The sequence below is a fragment of the Aulostomus chinensis genome, chromosome 7 (assembly GCF_037954235.1).
Source record: "Aulostomus chinensis isolate RoL2024-O1b breed Wild chromosome 7, RoL_Achi_v1.0, whole genome shotgun sequence".
NCBI lineage: Eukaryota > Metazoa > Chordata > Actinopteri > Syngnathiformes > Aulostomidae > Aulostomus > Aulostomus chinensis.
In genome coordinates this window covers 14041596-14063253 of record NC_141326.1, presented here as the reverse complement: position 1 = coordinate 14063253, position 21658 = coordinate 14041596, and the positions used below count along the sequence as shown (strand labels likewise).

Here is a 21658-nt window from a genome sequence, read left to right as displayed (position 1 = left end):
GACTTAAGACCTTCCTTTTTGATCAAGCTATAGTTGGGCTGCTTAGGCTGGCCCTCAGATATGCTGCTATAAGCTTAGACTGCTGAGGGATCTCCCATGGTGCACTGGGCTTCTCTCTACTCCTCTCTGTCCTCCTATACTGTCATACATAAATCATACTCATATGTGTTGATAACTCGTCTTCTTCTCTGGAGCCTTCGGGCTCCCCTTATCCCAGATCCCGGGTGCTGCTGGAGGAGGCTGCAGACCTGAAGAGGCTCAAGCTGCCACCCGTAGCTCCACCTGCTCACGTCCCTGTCTGTCCATCAGTCTCTTCCTTTTCTCTCTCTCTTTATCTCTGCCCCTCTCTTTCCTCTTGTATATCTGTTCTTCCTCCATTATCTGTCTTTGTCTCTGTCCTGCTCTCCTGCTCTCTTTCCCCCCCAACCGGTCAAAGCAGAAGGCCGTCCCCACTGATCCTGGATCTGCTCCACGTTCCTGCCTGTTAAAAGGAAGGTTTTCATCACCGCTGTTGCAGGATGTGTTTGCTGATGGAGGGTTGTTGGGTGTAGATTCATTGAAGGAGTGAGGTACCAGACCTGCTCTACTAGTAAAGTGTCATGAGAGAACTTTTGTTGTGATTTGGCGCTACATAAATAAAATTGACTTGACTTGACTTAACGAGAAATCACATGCTCCAGCCAAAATAATCAGGGGCCCAGAGTTTGCTGAACTGTTTGTTTTTCAGGTGTAGTTGAGCTGAAATTTTTTCCATATCGTAGATTCTTTTCAGACCCTCTTGCCATTGTACAAGTGGAGGGGGTTGAGCTTGAAGCCATTCTTTCCTCATCTTTTTTCTAGCCACTAACAGTAGAATTCGTATCAACGTCACAAACTCATTGCAGAGACCCCCATTAAACTTTGAACCATTCCCGGTTGTAAGTCACATTTTAGTGCTGTTTGGATTTCTCCCACAACCCTCTGCCAGAAAGGCTTTAGAATGGGGCAATCCCAACAAATGTGTGTGTGGTCTCCTCCACCATCACAGTTTCTCCAGCACAGGTTTGAATTACTTTTATCAAAATTGCCTGTGATAGTGGGAGTCCTAAAAAAATCTCAGAGTAACTTTCCATCCGAATTCCTTCCACATGGGGCTATTTGTAGTTTAATGGCAATTTTCACAAATCTTCATCCACTCCTCATCTTCAATGATAATGTTTGCTTCCAACTTCCATTTACCCTTTATATCAAGACAGTTGGCCAATAATTGTGCTCGTATAAAATTGTGCATCTTCGAAACCAAACCACTTTTAGTCTGCTTCTTTGTGCAAAACTCAATTGTTGATGGTTTCACCACCTCCCCCTCCCCTGAACCACTGTATCCCCTGATGGGTGCAAGGACCCTCCTCTGGTTGCTTGTTCTATTTTTCTTTCTTCTGAAAATTGGTCACCATTTGCTTCCATTGTTTGGGATTTTACTGCAGTGCCTGAGCCTGTGGAGGTCCAGCAGTGTTTTTTTGTGGTCTAAAAAACAACAACTGAGTAACATTTAACTGGCATGAGGGTGAGTTGTTTTTTTTTTTGGCGAACTATGCCTCTAACGACTGAAAGCACACTCAGCTCCCTGAGATCACTGATCTCAGAGTCATCATCTGTCATCTTCTGTCATCTCAGAGTCATCTTCTGTCATCTCTATCCTGGCTGCCATCTTGCATGTTGACTAATCTGTGTATCAGCAAACAGAGACCCGTATTGATGTTAACAATCAGGAACGCTGAACTCTGAGTGCTGCTTTGCAAAAGGACTGAAACAAAAAACAACCTTCCGATGGAGTCCCAGGGTTGTGACCCAACATCTCGGAAGCGCAAGAGGGAGGAGTCTCCCGAGACGCCCGCCAAACGTCCTCGGGTGGTTTATGGTGAGTTCAGGTAGCAAAACCTCACTGTTTGATCCTGAGAAATGCTTTCATTGTGGCTCTCAGTATCTGGTGGACCTCTTCTGATAGTGGTTGTTGTAGTTGTTATTTGGTTGTTGTTATTTTACAGTAACTAAGTAACCTTGCATCTCTGTTTCCAGAGCAAATGCTGCAGGACTCACCTCTGAAGGAGTCCCGTAGCAACGATGCCCCGACTGTGACCGTCTCCTCCTTCCTCCTGTCCTTTAATCGCGGCACAAAGAGGCCACGCGAAGCCTCCAGCTGTGAGCCAGAACCACCAAAGAAGCGCGTGAAGGTGAGAAGGGACAGTTTTGGCTCTGCTGTAACTTTCCCCGCGACTCTTTGTCTCATTGGGAATCTTTGGTATCAACTGGCCAACAATGTCGATGTGTCTGTCTTTGCAGGTTGAAATCCTTCCTCTGCCAGCAAAGCCCAACAATCCAGGGTCCTGGCATCCTGCTGCTGCTTCAGCTCACACCGAGTCAGTACCATGTCCAGGACATTGCCATATTTTTAGCCTTTAATATGCAATGGAGAATTTAACCTTAAATCATTCATCCTAGTTTGCTTCAGTTTCACATTTTATTTCTTGGCACTGTTGTCGATGTCATTTTCGTCAAATTCATGCTCCCTATGTGCTCTCATTTGTGTTTCAGGAAGCTTAACACCAGTGTTCCCAGGCCGGTGGAGTCTGTGTTTACCGTCCGCCGTGAGGAAAACAAGGCAGAGGTCATCGACTTGACCCAGGATGACGAGGAGCTCAACACAGAATTTCCCGAGCTCACAAATTCCATGGAGGCCGAGGTGGACCAGGCACTACAAGGACGTCCTGACGATGTCCTCAGCGAGGGCTTTGGTTTTCAGCTGACTGGGAGAGATCTGAAGACCCTCGGACATCAAAAGTGGCTGAATGATGACATCATCAACTTCTACATGAATATGCTGATGGAGCGCAGCAAGGACGCCAGCCTGCCATCCGTGTATGCATTCAGCACCTTCTTTTATCCACAGCTACTTAAGGGTGGATACACTTCAGTTCGCCGCTGGACCAGAAAGGTGGACATTTTTACGAAGGACATCCTTCTGGTCCCCATTCATCTGGGCAACCATTGGTGTCTTACAGTCGTGGACCTGAGAAAGAAAATCATCGCCCACCTGGATTCCATGGGAGGAAAGCAAAGGGTGCATAAACCTTTATTTAATTACCTGCAGCAGGAACACCTGAGCAGAAGAGGGTCAAAGTTGGACACCTCAGGCTGGTCTCTGCAGTGGAAGAAGAGAAGCAAAATCCCACAGCAGAAAAATTGCTACGACTGCGGGATGTTTACCTGCAAGTACGCGGAGTACATCTCAAGAGACAGGCCGATCACCTTCTCCCAGGACAACATCCCGTACTTCAGGAGACGGATGGTGTGGGAGATCGTGAACCGCAAGCTCTTATGATGCCCATCAGCTCAGCAGCTGCCGCGGTTCAACGACCCTCAACTGAGCCTTCAATTCAGGATGCTGCCGGACCACCAAGCACCGCCTCCCAGTCCTCGACACCAGCATCAGTCCAAAAGGTTCTTATATTCTTTCAAATATCTTGTTATTGATTGTCAGTAATAAGTCAAACACTCACTGTAAAGCTAAACTCTTTATCTTCCTGTACTACAGCACATCTCCATGTCAAGACCCATCCAACAACGGACGCACGGACCACAACTGACCCACCAGGAGCAACGCAAAGACAAAGAGACAACAACAGCAAGACAATACTGGAGAAAAAAAACATAATTCTGGGACCGAGGCTCAAGAACTCTGTGTTTCTGCCATAACTCATCCGAGTGTCTTGAATCTCTGAGGAGCAGACCTTTCATTCAAGATGGAGGATGATCATGGGACCACAGAGTGCACCACAATTATTTTTTTAACAACATAAAATGTTTCTATTGTCTTGAATTTGAAAATAAAACTATACTGTGATACAGGAAATGACTACAATTTACTAAAATGCATCAAAAATCATCTGTTAGCTAATGAATGCTGAGCTTGCTGTGAAACAACTTTTAAACCCCTTCAAGTGATAAAGTCAACACCGGTAAATAATTCTAGCTTCTGAAAATAAATAAACTGAAAAAGATGATGGGAAATGAATGAAGTGACTCCTGGTATCTCAAAGTGCTCAGAATGTTTTCAAAAACTTAACTTAATTCTGTATTTTACACCACGTCGTTTTGATTCATTATAACTGAAAATGTACTGCATTATCCTGTGTTGTCATGGTGGAGAATTGTGAGGTTACCATACATTCTGTTTGATCTTCATGCGTTTCTCCCTCTTCCAGGAGATACTGAGGCCACTTCAGGATGTGTTTCTGTTCCCTGTTGCTCAGCGGCTCAGGGTCATCTGCCAGGACCAGCGGCATTCGGGCCGTCCCGTCCCCCCGCCCCAGCACAAGCACCAGGCCGACGAGCTGCACACGGTCCTCCAGCCCACCCGGACCCAGCGGCGCATCCTACGGCCCACACGGATCCAGAGGGAGGGTCCTCATACAGGCGGTCCTGTAGTCGCAGGAGGACATTATTAGGGGAATAACGGGGATCAATGAGCGGCTCGACCGCCTGATAAATGTTCTGGAACGTTTCGTGGACAAAATAAATCAATCTGGCTTCATGAATCGTGTAGTAGCTTCTTACCCACTCACACTGTGAAAATGAAATTCTGGCGTGCAATGACGGCTGCCTGGCCGAGATTGGCGTCCATCCCTCCAGCCTCTGCGCATCGATGATCTGCACATTGATGGAGTGGAAACACTTACGATGAGCGTCAGCGTGTTCCTCATGGGACGGCGCTTTTATGGCAACATGAGTGCAGTCATTAGAGAATTAGACATTAGGGAATCCGGCTGCTGCTGCAAATTAATATTGGCCTGTTTGATGATCAGGTCAACCACCCAGGGCATGGCCCGGCTGAGGGTCGACTGACTCACCCTGGAACGATCCGCCATCTCCCGCTGGAAGGCTTTTTGGACGCGATGTATGTGCAGTTGTCAAATAATGTCAGTTACCAAACTTCGCCACAGGGTGTCGCCAACTGACCAAAGTGCAGTTAACGCAAGAATCGGCTTTCCGCACACTTCTACGGCACCTCCGGAGTTTGCGAGAAACAACGCAAGAATCGACGAACTTTTCGTGTTGATACATCTGAACGTGAGCGTCGATCCTTGCGTACGCAAATTTTTCTTGCGTAAAACTCGTTGATACATGAGGCCCCTGGTCCTTCAAAGAGACAGACAGCGAGCCTGCCAGGGCTCGTTTTGAAAGACTCAGGAAGACTGCTGGCCAGGTGCTTCCTGATTAAGGTCCCGCCCACTGTACCTGCAAACACAAGTATTCCTCAGAGTGGTCCAAGAAGAGCAGCAATTTATTAAACGGGTGACTGCATCCATCTCCACTTCAGCCTGCACAGCATTGACCATCACATTTGTCTTGATTTCAGGGTCATCTAGGGGAATTCCTCCAGAACCATCAGGATTTGCAGGCCACTCTTCCTCAGACCCAATGAGAAACTGAGGTCCAGACATCCAGATTTCATTTCTCAACAGTGATTCCACCTTGATACCCCGTGAGGCCAAATCAGCAGGATTACTGGCGGTGTTGACGTATCTCCACTGACATGGATTTGACAGACTGAGTATCAATGAGACCCTGTTCGCAACGAAAGTTCTGAACCTTGAAGTCTCATTCCTGATGTACTTCAATACAGAAGTACTGTCAGTCCAAAACACAGAGTCCTGCAGCTGCATGTGTAGCTCCTTCCTCCACAGCTTATCCATTCTCGCTGCAACCACTGCAGCCGTCAGTTCCATACGAGGGATAGTGATTGGTTTTACCGGAGCCACTCTGGCTTTGCCCATTATGAAAGCACAATGCCTTTGCCTGTCGCCATCGTGTAACAATAGGTAAGTCACTGTTCCATAGCCGCTTTCACATGCATCTGCAAAGTGATGTAACTGAGCAGAAATAACTTCCCCGAACTCAACCGGTCGCAGGCATCTTACCACCTTAAAATCTTCAAGCTGACGGAGCTCCTTCAGCCAGTTAGTCCACTCTTGTGCAACTAAGACAGGTATTGCATTGTCCCAACCAAGTTCCTTCCTGCACAAGTCCTGAAGAATTTTCTTGGCAGAAAGAACCACTGGTGCCAAGATACCCAATGGATCGTAAATTGAACTGACCGTGGAAAGAATACCTCTTCTGGTTAAGGGTCGATCTTTGATCATGATCTTAAACTTAAACAGATCTGACTGAACACACCACTGCATGCCCAATGCCCTTTCTACAGGAAGTGAGTCATTGTCCAAGTCCAGATCCTTAACCACCTTTGTTCTTTCTTCTGGAGGTATAGCAGCCAACACTCCACGTCTGTTGCTTATCCATTTTGTGAGCTTAAAGCCCCCTTTTGCACAAAGAGCACACAGGTCCTGATAAAGTGCTACTGCCTCAGCCTCAGAAGCCACCGACACAAGACAGTCGTCGACATAGAAATTGTGCAGGATGGTTTCAATTACTTTAGGGCTAAAATGCTCCATATTATCCTCTGCTCACTTCCTCAGGGCAAAATTTGCACAACTGGGTGAGGATGTAGCGCCAAACAGATGTACAGTCATTCTGAAATCTTCCAGGTTCTGTTTATGATCTCCATCAGGCCACCAGAGGAATCTCAACAAGTCTGAATCTTGAGCAGGCACCCTAACCTGATGAAACATTGACTCAATATCTGCCATGAGTACAACAGGCTCCTTTCTGAATCTGGTCATAACACCAATCAGAGTGCTGGTAAGATCTGGTCCCTGCAGGAGTTGTGCATTCAATGATCTGCCCTGAAAAGTGGCTCCACAGTCAAACACGACCCTGATTTTTTTCTTTTGGGGGTGGTATACACCATGATGTGGTATATACCATACCTTACCATCACTTCGTTCCAAATCCTCAGCCAGCACCTTCCCAGCAAAGCCTTTAGAAAGCATATCCGTCATGAAAGCAGCATAGTCAGCGTGGAATGAAGCATCTTTATCAAACCTCCTTTTAAGACTCTGAGCTCGCTCAACTGCAACTCTCCTGTTATTTGGCATATTTACATTCCTTTTCTTAAAAGGCAAGCCTATACAATAATGCCCATCCACTAATTTCGCACACTTTGTGACATGCTCCATGAAGCGACCATCCTCTCTTGACAATCCAATCTGCTCATCATGACTACGCTCTGGGAAATCACTCTTAAGCTGCTGCCTCCACAGCTCGTCAAGGCTTGCAACAGAAATCCTATTGACTGTGACATCTGGCCGTCCACAAGTACTTCCCGCTCCAGTAAGAGGTCCATTCACGGTCCATCCCAACATAGTTTTAACAGCATATGGGCCCCCATTTGCACTCCGAACAACCTGCCATGGTTCTAGTGCTTCCGGAACATTAGCTCCAATCAACAGATCAATATCTGAGTCAATCTCCGTTACTTGTATATGCTTCAGATGAGTCCATTTTTCGAGATCTTCATGACGAGGAATATTGCCTCTATGTACTGGGATGTCCCTTTGTGTGAATATATCAGGCAGTTGACAAAACCAATCGCGGTTCAATCCAGATACTTCCAAGTCTGAGACAATGTGGCTTCCAACCACTTTCTCTTGACCCATAGTCCGTAGGAGAATATTTGTTCTTCTACCTCTAAGACCCAGTTTGTTCATTAGTCGCTCTGTGCAAAATGATGCAGAGCTCCCAGGATCCAGGAAGGCATAAGTAATCAGTGTCTCTTGTCCCTTCTTAGACTTGACTTGAACGGGTACAATGGAAAGTGTACAGTTCTCCTCCCCGGCCCCTGTTAGACCACTAGATTGAGCAGAGATCTGAGCGCTGCCCAATGCACTCACAGATTCTCCTATAGTTTGCACTGATTCCTTTTTGTTTTTCCTTTGAATGAATATGAAGTATGCTAGGGTGCTTCAAGCTGCATACTTTACATGAAAGGCGCTTTGTACAATCTTTACTCATATGTCCAATGAGCAGACAGCCAAAACACACACCATGTTCCTTTAAGAAAGCAATTTTCTCGTTGTGTGCCTTTTTTCCCAGTTGAAAGCACAGCTCCAGTGTATATCCATCACCACAAAACAGACAAACCTTGGCTCCAGCTGAGCTCCTCTCATTCATTTTCCTGTTTCCGGGCTCCTTCTTCCTTTCAACTCTGGCAACAGTGGTAGCAAAGCTACTTCCCTCTACCCTTGAATGGGATTCAAATTTTGGTCTCCTTGTATCTTTGGTTGCTATTTGAGAAGTATCCTGTATATCTCCAAACAGTGGATCACCAGCAATTTTCACTTGTCTTTCAATAAAGTTGACTATATTGCTGAAAGTAGCTCTGTAGCCATTTCTTTCCTGCCATTCACAGGCTACAGTTCTCCATTTGTCCCTGAGTTTGTAAGGCAACTTTTTTATGATGTTTAGCATGTTGCTTGGCATGTCCAACTCACGCATGTATTCAACTTCTGTCATTGCGTTACAACAGCCTCTCAGAAAAAGACTGTAAGCCTGCAGAGCTTTCACATCCTCTGACTTTATTGGTGGCCATGAAAGAGCCTTTTCCATGTAGGCTGAAGCAATACTATATGCATTACCAAAATGCTCATGAAGCAGCTTCTTAGCGTTGGCATATCCTACATCATGGGCCATATGCTGACAGCTCCTGACAAGTTCCCTAGGCTGCCCTCTGGTGTATTGTTCAAGGAAATATAAGCAGTCTTTAGGGTTGTCAGACTTCTGTTCAATGCTGTGTTCGAAGGCCCCAATAAAAGGTGTGATATTGCAGGGGATCACCATCAAAAAGCTGAATGTCTCTTTTAGGCAGATAAAGAGATTGTTGCTGAACCAACAAAGATGTTATTTCATTTTGCTTTTGCAATACAGCATCTATGTCACCCTGCTCACTGCTGTTTTGTGTTTGCTTGTTATGGTTTGGTGGTAATGCCGCAGGATGCTTGCTTTGGTCCTGAAAAGGTTGAGCTGAAGATTTAGGCACAAATGGAACTGCATCCGCCCTCAGTGATTGCTTTTCCCTTTGTCCCTTTTCAAAATAAGAGTTCATGCCATTAGATTTCACTGATGTCCTACTTGCAACAACAGATCCTCCAGTGCCCTTTAGCATGCTCACTTTAGCCATTGATGCAGCTATTTCCATTTCAAGCTCAAGTTCTTCCTTTTTTTTTTCCTTAGTTGTTCCTCCGAAGCGTGTTTGTCCTTAAACATCCGTTGTCTCACAATGAGAGCAGCCATGTCAGCTTCAGCTGCAATGCGTACTGAAGTTATCGAGCCACTGGTCCTACTTCCAGGAACACTCCTTTTTGCAGACCTTACACTTCCTACCTGTGACACACTGTCACTTGGTTTAATTTCATCTTGTATGACAGAGCTTTTACCATCTTGCGAATGATTTGAAATACAAGACTCATTTTCATCCTGATGTGGCAGACACCCTTTAATTGGCCCTTCAGCCGGCTCTGGCTGGTCATGAATTTTGTTCATTTGTGTTTCAGCTTCAAACAACCAACACTTTACATCCTCAATAAATTCATTGCATGTGAGTACATTGGCAAACCATTCATTTTGTTTTCTCTGTTCCTCTTCAGGAAGTAGAAATATCACAGACTCATGTGACTTGGTGGCTTGTTCAACCATTTGAATCAGGTTATCGCATTGATATCGCACTTGTTTGGCATTATCATCCTTTTCCATGAGAACCTTTATTGTTTTTATAAGATCTTTTATTTTCCGTACATTTGCTTGGCGCTCTTTCTGAAGCGTTTCAATTTTATTTGCCAAAGCCTTGGCTGTGAGTTTGCTTTCCCTCTTATGTTCATTCATATTTAAACCATTGACATCAGAACTTGACCTTGATCCACTCATTGCAATTTTCCAGTAATGACAAAAAACACATCCACAGATCCAAAAAACCAGTCAACTTTGTAATCAATCTCCTGATGCAAACATTCCATTGCTAGTTGCACAGACACATCCAAAATCATCAGCACCAAACACCAGCAAATAACATGTCCCCAATGGACGAGCGGCAGTAACTTTTATTGTGTTCAAACAAAACAACAACCATAGAAAGAACACAAAGTTACTACATACCGCTTCTGTTGCTTAGTTGGTTGCTGTGAGGCTTTCCTTCTCATAGCAGTCAGGTTGATTGAGTAAAGAGCCCTCCAGTGGAGCAGTGGTTCTAGCTTTTCAGTGTTTCCTCTGAAATCTAAAGTGCTCCAGGTGAATCCAAGAAATCCGTGAGGAATATGCAGTTTCTCACCAGGAATCACATTTGGATAACCAAGAAAGGAAGCTTCTGTTGACTAGAGTATTGCGGCAAAAATTCTAAAAATTCTAAAAAAAGGGGAGGCCGCGAGGGGCTAAACAATGGGAGACAGTTGCATGACTCGCTGATAGTAAAAAGGAATTAAGTTCCACTCCAAAAAGGGTTAGGTCTGAACATTTAATCTTCTTACTTACAATTCACATCTGATGTTGCTACTGAGTGACATTGTATTACTAAAGTGCGGTCAACAGAAGATATCCTCTCCCATGCTCACCCCCTCTGTCTCTGTGCATGCCCACAAAGAGCCCAGGTGAACTGGTTAAGCAATTACCTGCTGTGGCACAGATGGAATCTCCGCCCACACCCAGTGAACACACCCTTAGTGCAATGAATAGACTTACATGTATGGCTCCTACAACAAGGAACAGCAGGGGGCTGTCGCAATCTACAAAGATTGGTAAAGGCTGCATACATTTGGGTGAATAAACGTTTCAGGAGGGCTGCACGGTGGGGCAGTGGTTAGCATTGTGGCCTCACAGCAAGAAGGTTCTGGATTCGAGTCCCGGCTCGTACCGGCTCGGGCGCGGGATCTTTCTGTATGGAGTCTGCATGTTCTCCCCATGCCTGCGTGGGTTCTCTCCGGGGACTCCGGCTTCCTCCCACCGTCCAAAGACATGCAATTTGGGGACTAGGCTGATTGATACTCTAAATTGACCGTAGGTATGAATGTGAGTGTGAATGCCTGTGTCTGTGTGTTGGCCCTGCGATGGACTGGCGACCTGTCCAGGGTGTACCCCGCCTCTTGCCCGTAGATGCTGGGATAGGCTCCGGCCCCCGCGACCCTTACTAGTAAGGAATAAGCGGAAAATGACGACGGATGGAACCTTTCAGGAAATTGTGGCCTCCACTTCGTAAGGTGGCGCTGTGGGGGAAAAGAAAAAAACCTGTCCCAGAAATCGGTCCTGAAAATGCGCTCCCGGAAGTGCAGCTTCCGGCTCTGCAGATCCGTACTCAGGTTCCACCGCCGTCTCACGGACGAGAGCCGGCTCGCTGTTGCTTGAAGTTTTCCAGCGCTCAAAATGTTTTTCAGAGATGTACTTGGAACATTGCAACAGTCCTGTCGCTAGGTGGCAGCAGCAACCCCCTGAAGTTGCCTGCCAATGTTTCCATTCGTCAAATACGAGTTTTGGTCAAATGAGCCGAAATCGTGTTATGTTTTCAATTTAAAATGTATTTCTGCTACTTTTTTCCCTTCATTTGTTAAGCCACTGTCCTCAGCGTGCGCTTTAGAAACATTTTGATCTCGTTAACAACATCAGTAATCCGAGTTTAACCTCAACATTTTCTCTCACCTTTAGTATTCATAAAGCGTAATTTTATTGTGGTTGTTTTTACTGACGTAGTCAAGTAGGTTTCCGCCAGAAGTTGTGCTAGCGAACCCGTGTGTGGTTTCGGATGTTGGTGTTGTTTGGGGTCGAGGAGGCAGAGCCGTCATCTTCGCTAGCTAACAGTCTCGCATTAGCCACTGTTTTGTCATGTCACTTCAGATGACCTGAAGAATAAAGACAAACAGGGCAAGAAGCCTGTGAAGGAGGCACAGAGCAATGACAAGTATGTGGTTTATCTCCAAGTCTGTCAGGGGACAGGTTTAAGTGTCAATTTCTGTTAACCTGTGTGTGTGTGTGTGTGTGGCCCAGGAGTGACCAGTGACAGTGACGGTGAAAACCCAGAGAAGAAAAAAACTACAGGAGCAACTCATGGGTGAGTGAGATGCATGGATATGGAAGCCAGCAGATTCCAGTACTGGTAGTCGTACTAATGCAGGGACAAGGGAAGTTCTAAAGTTTTATTCGTAGGAACATGTCTACAGAAGAGTTAACCTGTGTGTGTGTGTGTGTGTGTGTGCGTGTGTGTGTGTGTGTGCGCGCGCGCGCGCATGTCTGCAGAAGAGAGTTGTGAATCTGTTGCTACCTGTGTGTGTAGGTGCTATTGTAATGGAGAAGCCCAATGTCAGGTGGAATGATGTGGCTGGACTGGAGGGAGCCAAGGAAGCTCTGAAGGAAGCCGTCATCCTGCCCGTCAAATTCCCTCACCTCTTTACAGGTACTGTTGCACTTTGAAGCTAGAATGCAGGTTTGAAAATATTGTTAAAGTGAAGGAGAAATCCTCAGTCTTTTTGGTTGTCATCCATTGCTAAACTTTTGCTAAAAATCACCAAAGTCAATATTTATTTATTAACGATGAATCAAACTTCTATGTTTGATATGAAAGTATCACTCCTGTCGTGAAGCCCTCCAGCTCCCTCGCTGCAGACACACAGCAGCAAACACACACAAAGTATTTGTTGAGTGTTGAGACCCAAACAGAAAGAAAAGAATCTTAAATTAGTGTTCATCAACTGGACAGAAGCACGACTCCAAATGTCACAGGAGACTAAAGCTTTATGATCAAATCATCATCAATAGGTTCAGACCCTGGGTCCTCGTGTGTGTGTGTGTGTGTGTACAACCACCTTTGCTCTTGTGCATCATTGTGCTGACAGGTTGTGTTTACAAGAGAAAACATCCATTGATAAAAGAACGAGTCTAATATCTACATGTGGACGAGATACACGCCTGTGGTTTCAGCAGGCCACCGGCTCTTATGAACACACACTCTCTCTTTTACCCCTCCTACTCTACTTGCTCTCGCCCCGCTCACTGCTGCTCTTTGCTCCCTCCTCCAGGCTGCACGTGGAACAGACAAGATGTTCGGTTGACGCTGCACTATGAGAAGGGCTTCACTGTGACGAGAGAGCCAGCCGACCCAGCCGGGGGCGCCGTGCTCTTCAGATACCCCTACGAGAAGCTCAAAATGTCTGCAGACGACGGAATATGCAACCTTTACCTTGACTTTGGGGGCCCAGAGGGAGAAATGGTAAACTGCGACAGATTGTCTTTTCAGAGTAAAGGTGTTTAATGATATCTCTTTATGTGCCAAAGTAACAAATTTCTAGGGCTGTAATCAACTAAAGAAATTCTCGGTCGACTGAAGCCCTCAAATTTCGACTAAAAATCGACTAATTTTATATATTAATACTATACTGTGTCAACTGTCAGCACAAAACCGGTTGAGGAATATTTAGACAATTGTTTTTGTCACGTTATAATAACTGACCGACACCATCATTTGTCCTGCGCACAGAGCGAGACTGAACACAGGCAAGGCAAGGCAAGGCAATTTTATTTGTAGAGCCCGTTTTCACAAACAGTTTGTCTCAACGGGCTTCACATGGCATCATAACAACATCCTCTGCCCTTAGACCCTCACATCGACTGAGGAAAAACTCCATAGAAAACCCTTTTAACAGGGAAAAATCTGAGAAACCTCAGGGTGAGCAACAGAGGAGGGATCCCTCACCCAGGACGGACAGACGTGCAGTAGATGTTGCTACAGACAAGAAAACAGTTTACAATACAAAATGTGGGAAACATGGAAATGTTAATAACAGCTGAAGAAGGAAGCTTCTGGTAGGGGAGGCAGGGAGAGCAAGCCAGCTTGATGGGGGACTGGATGGCAGACTGGTTCATGTTCATGGAAGGAGAGCGCAGGCCGGTGTAACAGTAGGGAATAAGAGGGGGGGGGGGGGTGATGCAGGCGGCGGTTGGGGCTCTGGTGGATCTGTGGAAACACAGAGAGACCAAGACACCAAGGCCAAACTGCAAAGTGCAACAAGTAGTGGTAGTGACAGTTCCAAAAATGTGCAGGGAGGAGAGGAGGAGAGAGGGGGAGAGGAGAGGAGAGGAGAGGAGAGGAGAGGAGAGGAGGGAAGGGCTCCATGTAACCTGATGTGTCCCCCAGCAGTCTAAGCCTGTAGCAGCATAGCTATCAATGGTTCAGAGCTACCTGAACCAGTCCTAACTGAAGGCTCTGTCATCGAGGAAGGTCTTAAGCCTGGACTTAAACGTAGTTAAAGTGTCTGCCTCTCTGACCCATGGAGAGAGCTGGTTCCACAGTAGAGGAGCCCAGTAACTAAAGGCTCTACCTCCCAGTCTGTTTTTATTGATACTGGGAATCACGAAAAGACCTGCATTCTGGGAGCGGAGTGCTCTGGTCGGACAGTAGGGACTAATGAGCTCTTTCAAATAGGATGGAGCTTTATCATTGAGAGCCTTAGCAGAAGGACTTTGAAGTCGATTCTAGATCCTACAGGAAGCCAGTGGAGCGAAGCTAAAGTGGGAGAGATGTGTTCTCTCTTCTTAACTCCCGTCAAAACCCTTGCTGCAGCGTTCTGGACCAGCTGGAGACTCTTTAGAGAGTATTTAGGACATCCTGACAGGAGAGAGTTGCAGTAGTCCAGCCGAGAAGTGATAAATGCATGCACCAGTTTTTCAGCATCACTCTGGGAAAGGATATTCCTAATCTTAGCGATACTTTGCAGATGGAAGAAGGCGGTCCTAGTCACATGCTTTATGTGGGAGCTGAGGGAAAGGTCCTGGTCAAAAATGACCCCAAGGTTCCTTGCAGTTGTACTCGGAGTTAGGGTGATGCCATCTAGAGTAGAGATCCGATTCAAGAGTGTGTCCCTGTGGTGTTTAGGTCCAAAAATGATTACCTCAGTTTTATCTGAATTGAGCATTAAGAAGTTAGAGGACATCCAGGATTTAATGTCTTTCAGGCAGTCTTGCAGATGAGTAAGCTGGCCTGTGTCGTCTGGCTCCATCGACAAGTAAAGTTGTGTGTCATCTGCATAACAGTGGAAGTTGATCGAGTGCTTCCGGATTATGTCACCTAATGGGAGCAACACAGGAGCTCGGCATCGCGGCTGAGACACAAATAGACTTTTAACTTAAAGCTTTACTCTTGAACACAAAAGGCAAGTCAACTGTAAGAATTTTTACAATTAAAACAAAAACGATTCTTAGACTCAAACATTGAAATGTCAATTCTGGTATGTTCATATACTCAAAACTGACGGGGCAACCTAAGGTGGACAAGTTAGCTTTCCGTTTTTAGGTGATACACCGTTGTGTTTGCAGTGGAGCTGTGATATGCAAACTGTTGTTTGCAAACTTTGCATTTGACTTTTTTTTTTTTTCCATGATCTATTTTCGTGAAATGCTGCCACACTGCAGATGTCTTTGACCTGAGGTGGGGTGAGTGAGCCTGGCGAGCGAGTGATTGAGCGAGCGGTAAAAACTGCATGACCCTCCACCTTCATGCACCACCTGAGTACCTGCACCAGTGATTATAAAGAAAATGCTACACTGCCACCCGTGGAGACCTGACGAAAACCCAAGAGACAAACAAATAAAGAGATGTGGCTCCTGTACACCGGCCCCTAATTGTGATGATAGAACAACTATATCAAGCAATAAAGGAGTCACAAAGCAACCTAATCTTCAGTCTTCCTCCGTCTGAGTCAAGATCCTCCAACACATGCGACTCAAAGATGGGTCATGACCTTTCCACTGCCTCCTGAAGGAAGAAGAGCTTGGATATGGGCCGCTCCAAATGCCCTGTCTTTGTCTTCAACTGTACTGCACGAACAAGTCCTTTCTTGTTCGGGTAAGTCTTTGTTGTTGTCATGGATCAAACAGCTCCTTGTGGTTCATGGATTATGGGAAGAGTAACAATGTCTCCAATCATTAAACTTTTCTGAGGCTTTATCCATTTTTGCCGTTCCTGCAGTAGTGGCAAATATTCCCTCATCCACCTCTTCCAAAACAGATCTGAAAGGTATTGAACCTGCTTCCATCTTCTCTTAATGTAAACATCATCCTTTTGAAAGAGGCTAGGAGCAAGAGTGGGTTTACCTTTGAGCAAAAGAATATGATTTGGAGTGAGAGCTTCCAAGTCATTGACATCATCAGAGACCTTGGTTAGAGGGCGTCATTGAGAATAGCCTCCACTTCACACAGGATAGTACGCAGGCTTTCATCAGTCAAGGATTGCTGTCGCAGAACAGAAAACAAGACCTTTCTAACCATCCTGACGAGTCGCTTCCACACACCGCCATGATGGGAGGCAGAACATCCAATCAATTCCCTTCTGCAGGAGAGCACCTTTAATCTTGCTATGGTCTACGGCAGCCAAGGCTTCTCTTAACTCTCGGGCTGCTCCGACAAAATTTGTGCCATTGTCTGACCTCAACCTGGACACTGGACCTTTGCAACACACAAATCTTCGTATGGCGTTGATGCAGGAGTCTGTGTCTAGACAATCTGCAACCTCCAAATATTCACCTGCTTGCCATGCAGGTGAATATCACTCCGTACCTTTTGACCAAAGCACGTTCTCTCTTGACCTCAATGGGCCCGAAGTAGTCCACTCCTACATTGGTGAAAAAAGACGGGTCCGGAATGATTCTCTCCTTCTTCTTCTTTTGGTGTCATTGTTGATGTACTTCAACACAGTCTGACTGTCAGTCCAGAAGCAGGACTCCTCCAACTGCAACGACAGCTCTTTCACTGAGCATGTTGTCAACTTTAACTGCAAGCACAGCAGCAGTAAGTTCATGGCGAGGGATTGTTGTTCTTTTTAACGGTGCAACTCTAGCTTTGCCCAGCATGAATGCAAGATGTGTCCATTTCTCCTGGTTCTCCAACCTCACACAGGACACTGTGCTGTAACCACGGTCGCTAGCATCCCCAAAATGTTGTAACTGTGCTAATGTGTGGGTTCTCCAAAATCTTTTGGTTTGATGCAGCGATCTACCTTAAACTCCACCACTTTCTCCAGATCAAACAGCCCTTCTGCCCATTGCTGTGAGAATGTGGGGGGTAAAGGATCATCCCATGACATGCCTTCCCGACACATTTCCTGCAGCATCATCTTTGGCAACAGGGTGAGTGGTGACAAAAATCCTAATGGGTCATAGATGGAACTGACAATCGCAAGAATACCTCTTCTGGTATGTGGTCTCTTCCACCTCAGGCTTGAATGTAAAAGTGTCACTCTCAGCACACCAACTCAACCCAAGTGCCATCTTCACTGGCAAGTCATCTTGTTCCAAGCAAAGCTGCCTGGTTGTTTTGGACCGCTTCACCTCTAGAATAGATGACAACACCTTTCGACTGTTGCTGGTCCGCTTTACCAGCTGAAATCCTCCCTTTGCACAAATGTCAACAAGATCAATAACCAGTGGCAGTGCATCCTCTTCTGTGGGCAGGGATTTCAAACAATCGTCCGCATAAAAGTTGTTGTAAATAGTGTCAGTCACCTCCACTTTGAAGTCGTCCTTCTTGCCTGTGCAGTCCTCCTCAAAGCATAGTTGGCACAACTTGGTGATGAAACTGCTCCAAAGATGTGCACTCACATTCTGTGTTCCACTGGACTCTGTGACGTATCTCCTCTTGGCCACCAGAAGAAGCGCAGAAATCCATGTGCTTCTCTGACACCCTCACCTGGTGGAACATAGCTTGGATTTCTGTCATCAGAGCAACGTCCTCCTGTCTGAACCTTGTTAAAACACCAAAGAGAGAATTAGTGAGGTCAGGACCTTGCAAAAGCTGACAGTTTAAAGAGGTTCCTCTAAATCCTGCTCCACAATCAAAGACCACTCGTAAGGTTTTCTTCTTTGGGTGATAGACTCTGTAATGAGGGAGATACCACACCTTTCCCTCTCTGCCTTCCAACTGGCCTTGAGGAACCACCTCTGCATATCCACTGTCAATCATTTCAGTAAGAAACGCTATGTACTCCTCCTGATAGCTCTTATTCCTTTCAAACTTCCTCTTGAGACTTTGACTGCGTTACTCAACGATGCACCTGTTGTTCGGCATGGTGATGTCATCCACTTTGAAGGGCGAGTCCATGCAATGACGACCTTCCTGTCTGCAAATGGACCTTTCCATGATCTTCATGAATCTCAGATCCTGCCTTGACATCTCCTGCTTTCCCTCCATGATTTTCTCACTGAAGTCCTGGTTATACTGAGAAACCAACAGCTCCTCCAGTCTGACGATGGATATCCTATTGGCATATATGGTCGAACAGCTTCTCTGACAACCATTATTACCCCTTAAAGGTCTGTTGATGACCCGCCCCAAGAGGGTCTTCACGGCGTAAGGTCCATCACCTTTGCTGTTGATTATTTCCCATGGCTCCATGAGTTTTATTGCATTCGTCCCAATCAAGATTTCCACATCAGCTTCCAGTTCTGGGATCCTAATATCTTTCAGGTATTCCCATCTCTCAATATCTTGTAGAGTTGGAATGTTGTTCTTTGACACAGGAATTGTCTCTTGTGTGAATGTCTCTGGGAGCTCTACAAATAGGTTATGATCCAGCCCTGACACCTCCAGCCCTGTAAGAATCGGACTTTCAACCACTTTTTCTTGGCCCATGGTGCGCAACATTATGCAAGTCTTTGTGCCCTGTAGATTCAACTTCTTCATGCAAGTGGTGGTACAAAAGGTGGCTGTACTTCCAGGACCTAAGAAGGCATAGGTCTGTAACACCTTCTCTCCTTTCACAGACTTCAACTGCACAGGAATGATGGAACGAGTACAGTCTTGGTCTCCGGCCCAAGTACAAACACCTGCTTGCAGGGAGACAAGTGCACTACTCACTGGTTTTTCTTGAGGTTTGTTGCCTTTGTCTTCATTGTGAATGAGCAGAATAGTGGGGTGCTTTAGATTGCATTCATCACATGACAGACGACTTCTGCATTCCTTGCTCATATGGCTGACCTTTAAACATCCAGATCAGATTCCCTCGTCTCTCAAAAAATTAATTTTCTCCCTATGAGGAATTTTCTTCAGGTTTGAACATCTGGATAGTAGATGTGGTTCTTTGCAATCAAGACAGGCTTCTTTTGACAGCTCTTTAGATGTTATGGACTGCCTTTGCATCTTGTTCGCTGTGGGCTTAGGAGGTGCATCGTGGTTGTTAACTGCAACGGTTGTTGCAAAGCTGCTTCCTTTGATGTTGCTCCTTGTTAGCTGCTTGCTCCTGTTAACAGACTGAGTTGATGTGCTTGGACGTGGATCTGAAATATCACCAAAGTGGGGATGAGACAAGATCTTGACTTGATTCTCCAGAAAGCTCACCGTATCCGGAAATGTGGCTCTGGAGCCTCGTCGTTCTTGAATGTCACAGGCTGCAGACCTCCATCTTTCCCTTCGTTTGTATGGCCACTTCATGATGACATTCCTTATGTTGCTTTGAATATTCAACTCCTCCATGTACTGTATCTCAGTCAGAGCATTGCAGCATCGTTTGAGGAACAGAGCAAATTCATTCAACGCCTGAACGTCCTCTGTCTTAACAGCAGGCCATGCAAATATTTTGTCCATATGGGCTGTTGCGATCTGGTAAGATGGATTGTTATCTGTGAAACAGGGGTGCTTTGAATGCCCCCCCATTAGCACTTGGTACTTTCCTCCTGATGAAATTAACGTGGCAAAAAAACTGACCAATCACAATTTTGGTCGAACCAGAACGTATTGACTAATAAATCGACCAGTGGACTGGGAGATTACAGCCCTACAAATTTCCTGTCTGTTGTGATGCTGGTAGTTTAGTCTGTTGAAATCAACAAATGTAAAGCTTTGGAGTAACGTTTCTATGTGTGTGTATAATTTTAAAAATGCATGACTTGACAGCCATATTTTTTTTATTTGCCTGGGTTTAGTTTAGGGCTTCGTCTGCCAGTAAATGGAGCCAAAGCAGAATCCATAAAATCCTTCCCATTTAAGCATGTTGGTGGATCTCTCATCACCCAAAATATTTACATTCTCTCATCTCTCTCTTTTCCTGTCACAACCACCGGGCCATGACCTTCCTCTAACTCCTCCCCCTCTCCGTCCTTTCAGGTATTTGACCTCCACTCCGGTCCAAAGCCGGTGGTGTTTGTCCTCCACTCCTTCCTGTCTGCCCAGCTCACCCGCATGGGTCTGCTGACGTGAAGGAACCAACAGCGGGGCCAACGAGAGGTCGCCTTTGAGCCCTGGGGGGTGGGGGTGGGAGGGGTGCTTCCAGAATGCTAATAATGGGGGTCGAGCTATTATTTCTTCTTATGTTCTGTATCTGTCCGTTCAAGGCTACAGTTTGGCCAGAGGTGGCGCCACCGGATGATGTAACCACCAAGTTCTTTTGTCTGGAAAATGTGCCTTCTCTCCTCCATCTTTCCTTACAGCTATTTGATAGCAGGGTCAAGCGAGCAGTGGCACTGTGTGTGAGGTTCTGGGGTGTTTAGAAAAGAGTGACAAGGTGATAAAATGAATAGATAGCTATTGCAATAAAAAAACTGCTTTTTTAAAGCTATGAGTCATGACTCGCTGCGTTAAACGAGAAGAAGACCTTTATTTCCTTAAAACATCAGACGTACCTGAGAGGTTGGAGTTAAATTTGAGTTATTTGATGCAAACCCCACTTTTCTAACACTTGTCATGTTCCTCATGTTTCTCCAGCCCGCTGTGCAGGTTTGATTGTCTGAACTCCTCCAAGCTCGGCCGTCCGTCTCTGAACTCGATGCACTCGTTTTCAAACCCCTTTATACTTGTGAATGTACATGTCCTCATCCACACGACTTTTCTTTTTTTTTTTTGAAGCATCCGTTCTCATTTGTTCTGGAACTGTTGCTATATCTTGTCTATGCAAAGCAAAGCTTCAAAGAAGGGGTTTTTGAACCAAAGGTTATACCTGTGGCAGCTTGTGTTTAAAACAATCATTAAACTGAAAAAAAAAGAAAATGGTCTAATGCAAAATATTTTAGACTTCCTTTTAAGATACAGTATACAATGTACCATACCGATGTAATAGTCTCAAGTGTAAATACCTACCAATAAATCAGTTACAATTTAAAGTTTGTGTCTTTATTTTGTTGTGTTATTGAGTAATTTTCAACCACTTTTCAGCAACATAATGTATGGTCGGTGCGTGTTCTGTAGCGCCACCTGGTGGATGTGTGAACTGACTTTTGGACCGCAGAGTGAACATTCTTTTTAAAAAAACGTTTTTATTAGATAGTTGGTAAAGTCAATACACATTTTGGTTTTGCAGGAGTAAAACAGAACATTTTACAAACAAGCGGCATCTCGTCAGCACAGCTCGGTCGTACTCACACAGAAATCAATCAGTCAGTACATTCCACAAAGAAAATATATAAATATATATACAAAAAAAGACATTCTGCAATTACAACAAATATTCACATAGAAAAAAAATAGCAATAATAAATAAATGAATGAATACCGTAATATGTGGAGAGTTGTATTATTCTAATTTTCACTGTTATGCTGACGACACACTGCTGTACTTATCAATGCATCCACATGAAATAAATCAGCTGACTAAACTGGAGGCCTGTCTCAAGGAGATAAAAACTTGGATGACCCATAATTTCCTTCTATTATACTCTGATAAAACTGAAGTCATTGTCCTGGGCCCAAAACATCTTAGAGACACCCTATC

General features: G+C 45.3%; 2 protein-coding genes and 1 long non-coding RNA gene across 3 annotated transcripts; 2 read left to right on the top strand and 1 right to left on the bottom strand.

Annotated features, from left to right (window-relative positions):
- The first annotated feature begins 1228 nt into the window (after positions 1–1228).
- On the top strand, positions 1229–3937 carry LOC147258641 (sentrin-specific protease 1-like). Its single transcript, XM_086207744.1, has 5 exons — positions 1229–1897; positions 2056–2210; positions 2320–2396; positions 2572–3477; positions 3572–3937. Exons 1-4 carry the CDS (start codon positions 1807–1809, stop codon positions 3356–3358), a joined length of 1110 nt encoding a protein of 369 aa, XP_086063870.1. The 5' UTR covers positions 1229–1806; the 3' UTR covers positions 3359–3477; positions 3572–3937.
- LOC147258640 (uncharacterized) lies at positions 3865–10660 on the bottom strand. Its single transcript, XR_015116795.1, has 3 exons — positions 10084–10660; positions 4594–4686; positions 3865–4458 (listed from the first exon to the last, which is right to left on the bottom strand). It is a non-coding gene; the product is annotated as an uncharacterized LOC147258640 (long non-coding RNA).
- Positions 10661–11224: 564 nt separating this feature from the next.
- LOC147258639 (beta-2-syntrophin-like) lies at positions 11225–20151 on the top strand. Its single transcript, XM_086207946.1, has 5 exons — positions 11225–11872; positions 11959–12022; positions 12245–12364; positions 12987–13177; positions 20059–20151. Exons 2-5 carry the CDS (start codon positions 12019–12021, stop codon positions 20149–20151), a joined length of 408 nt encoding a protein of 135 aa, XP_086064072.1. The 5' UTR covers positions 11225–11872; positions 11959–12018.
- Positions 20152–21658: the final 1507 nt, after the last annotated feature.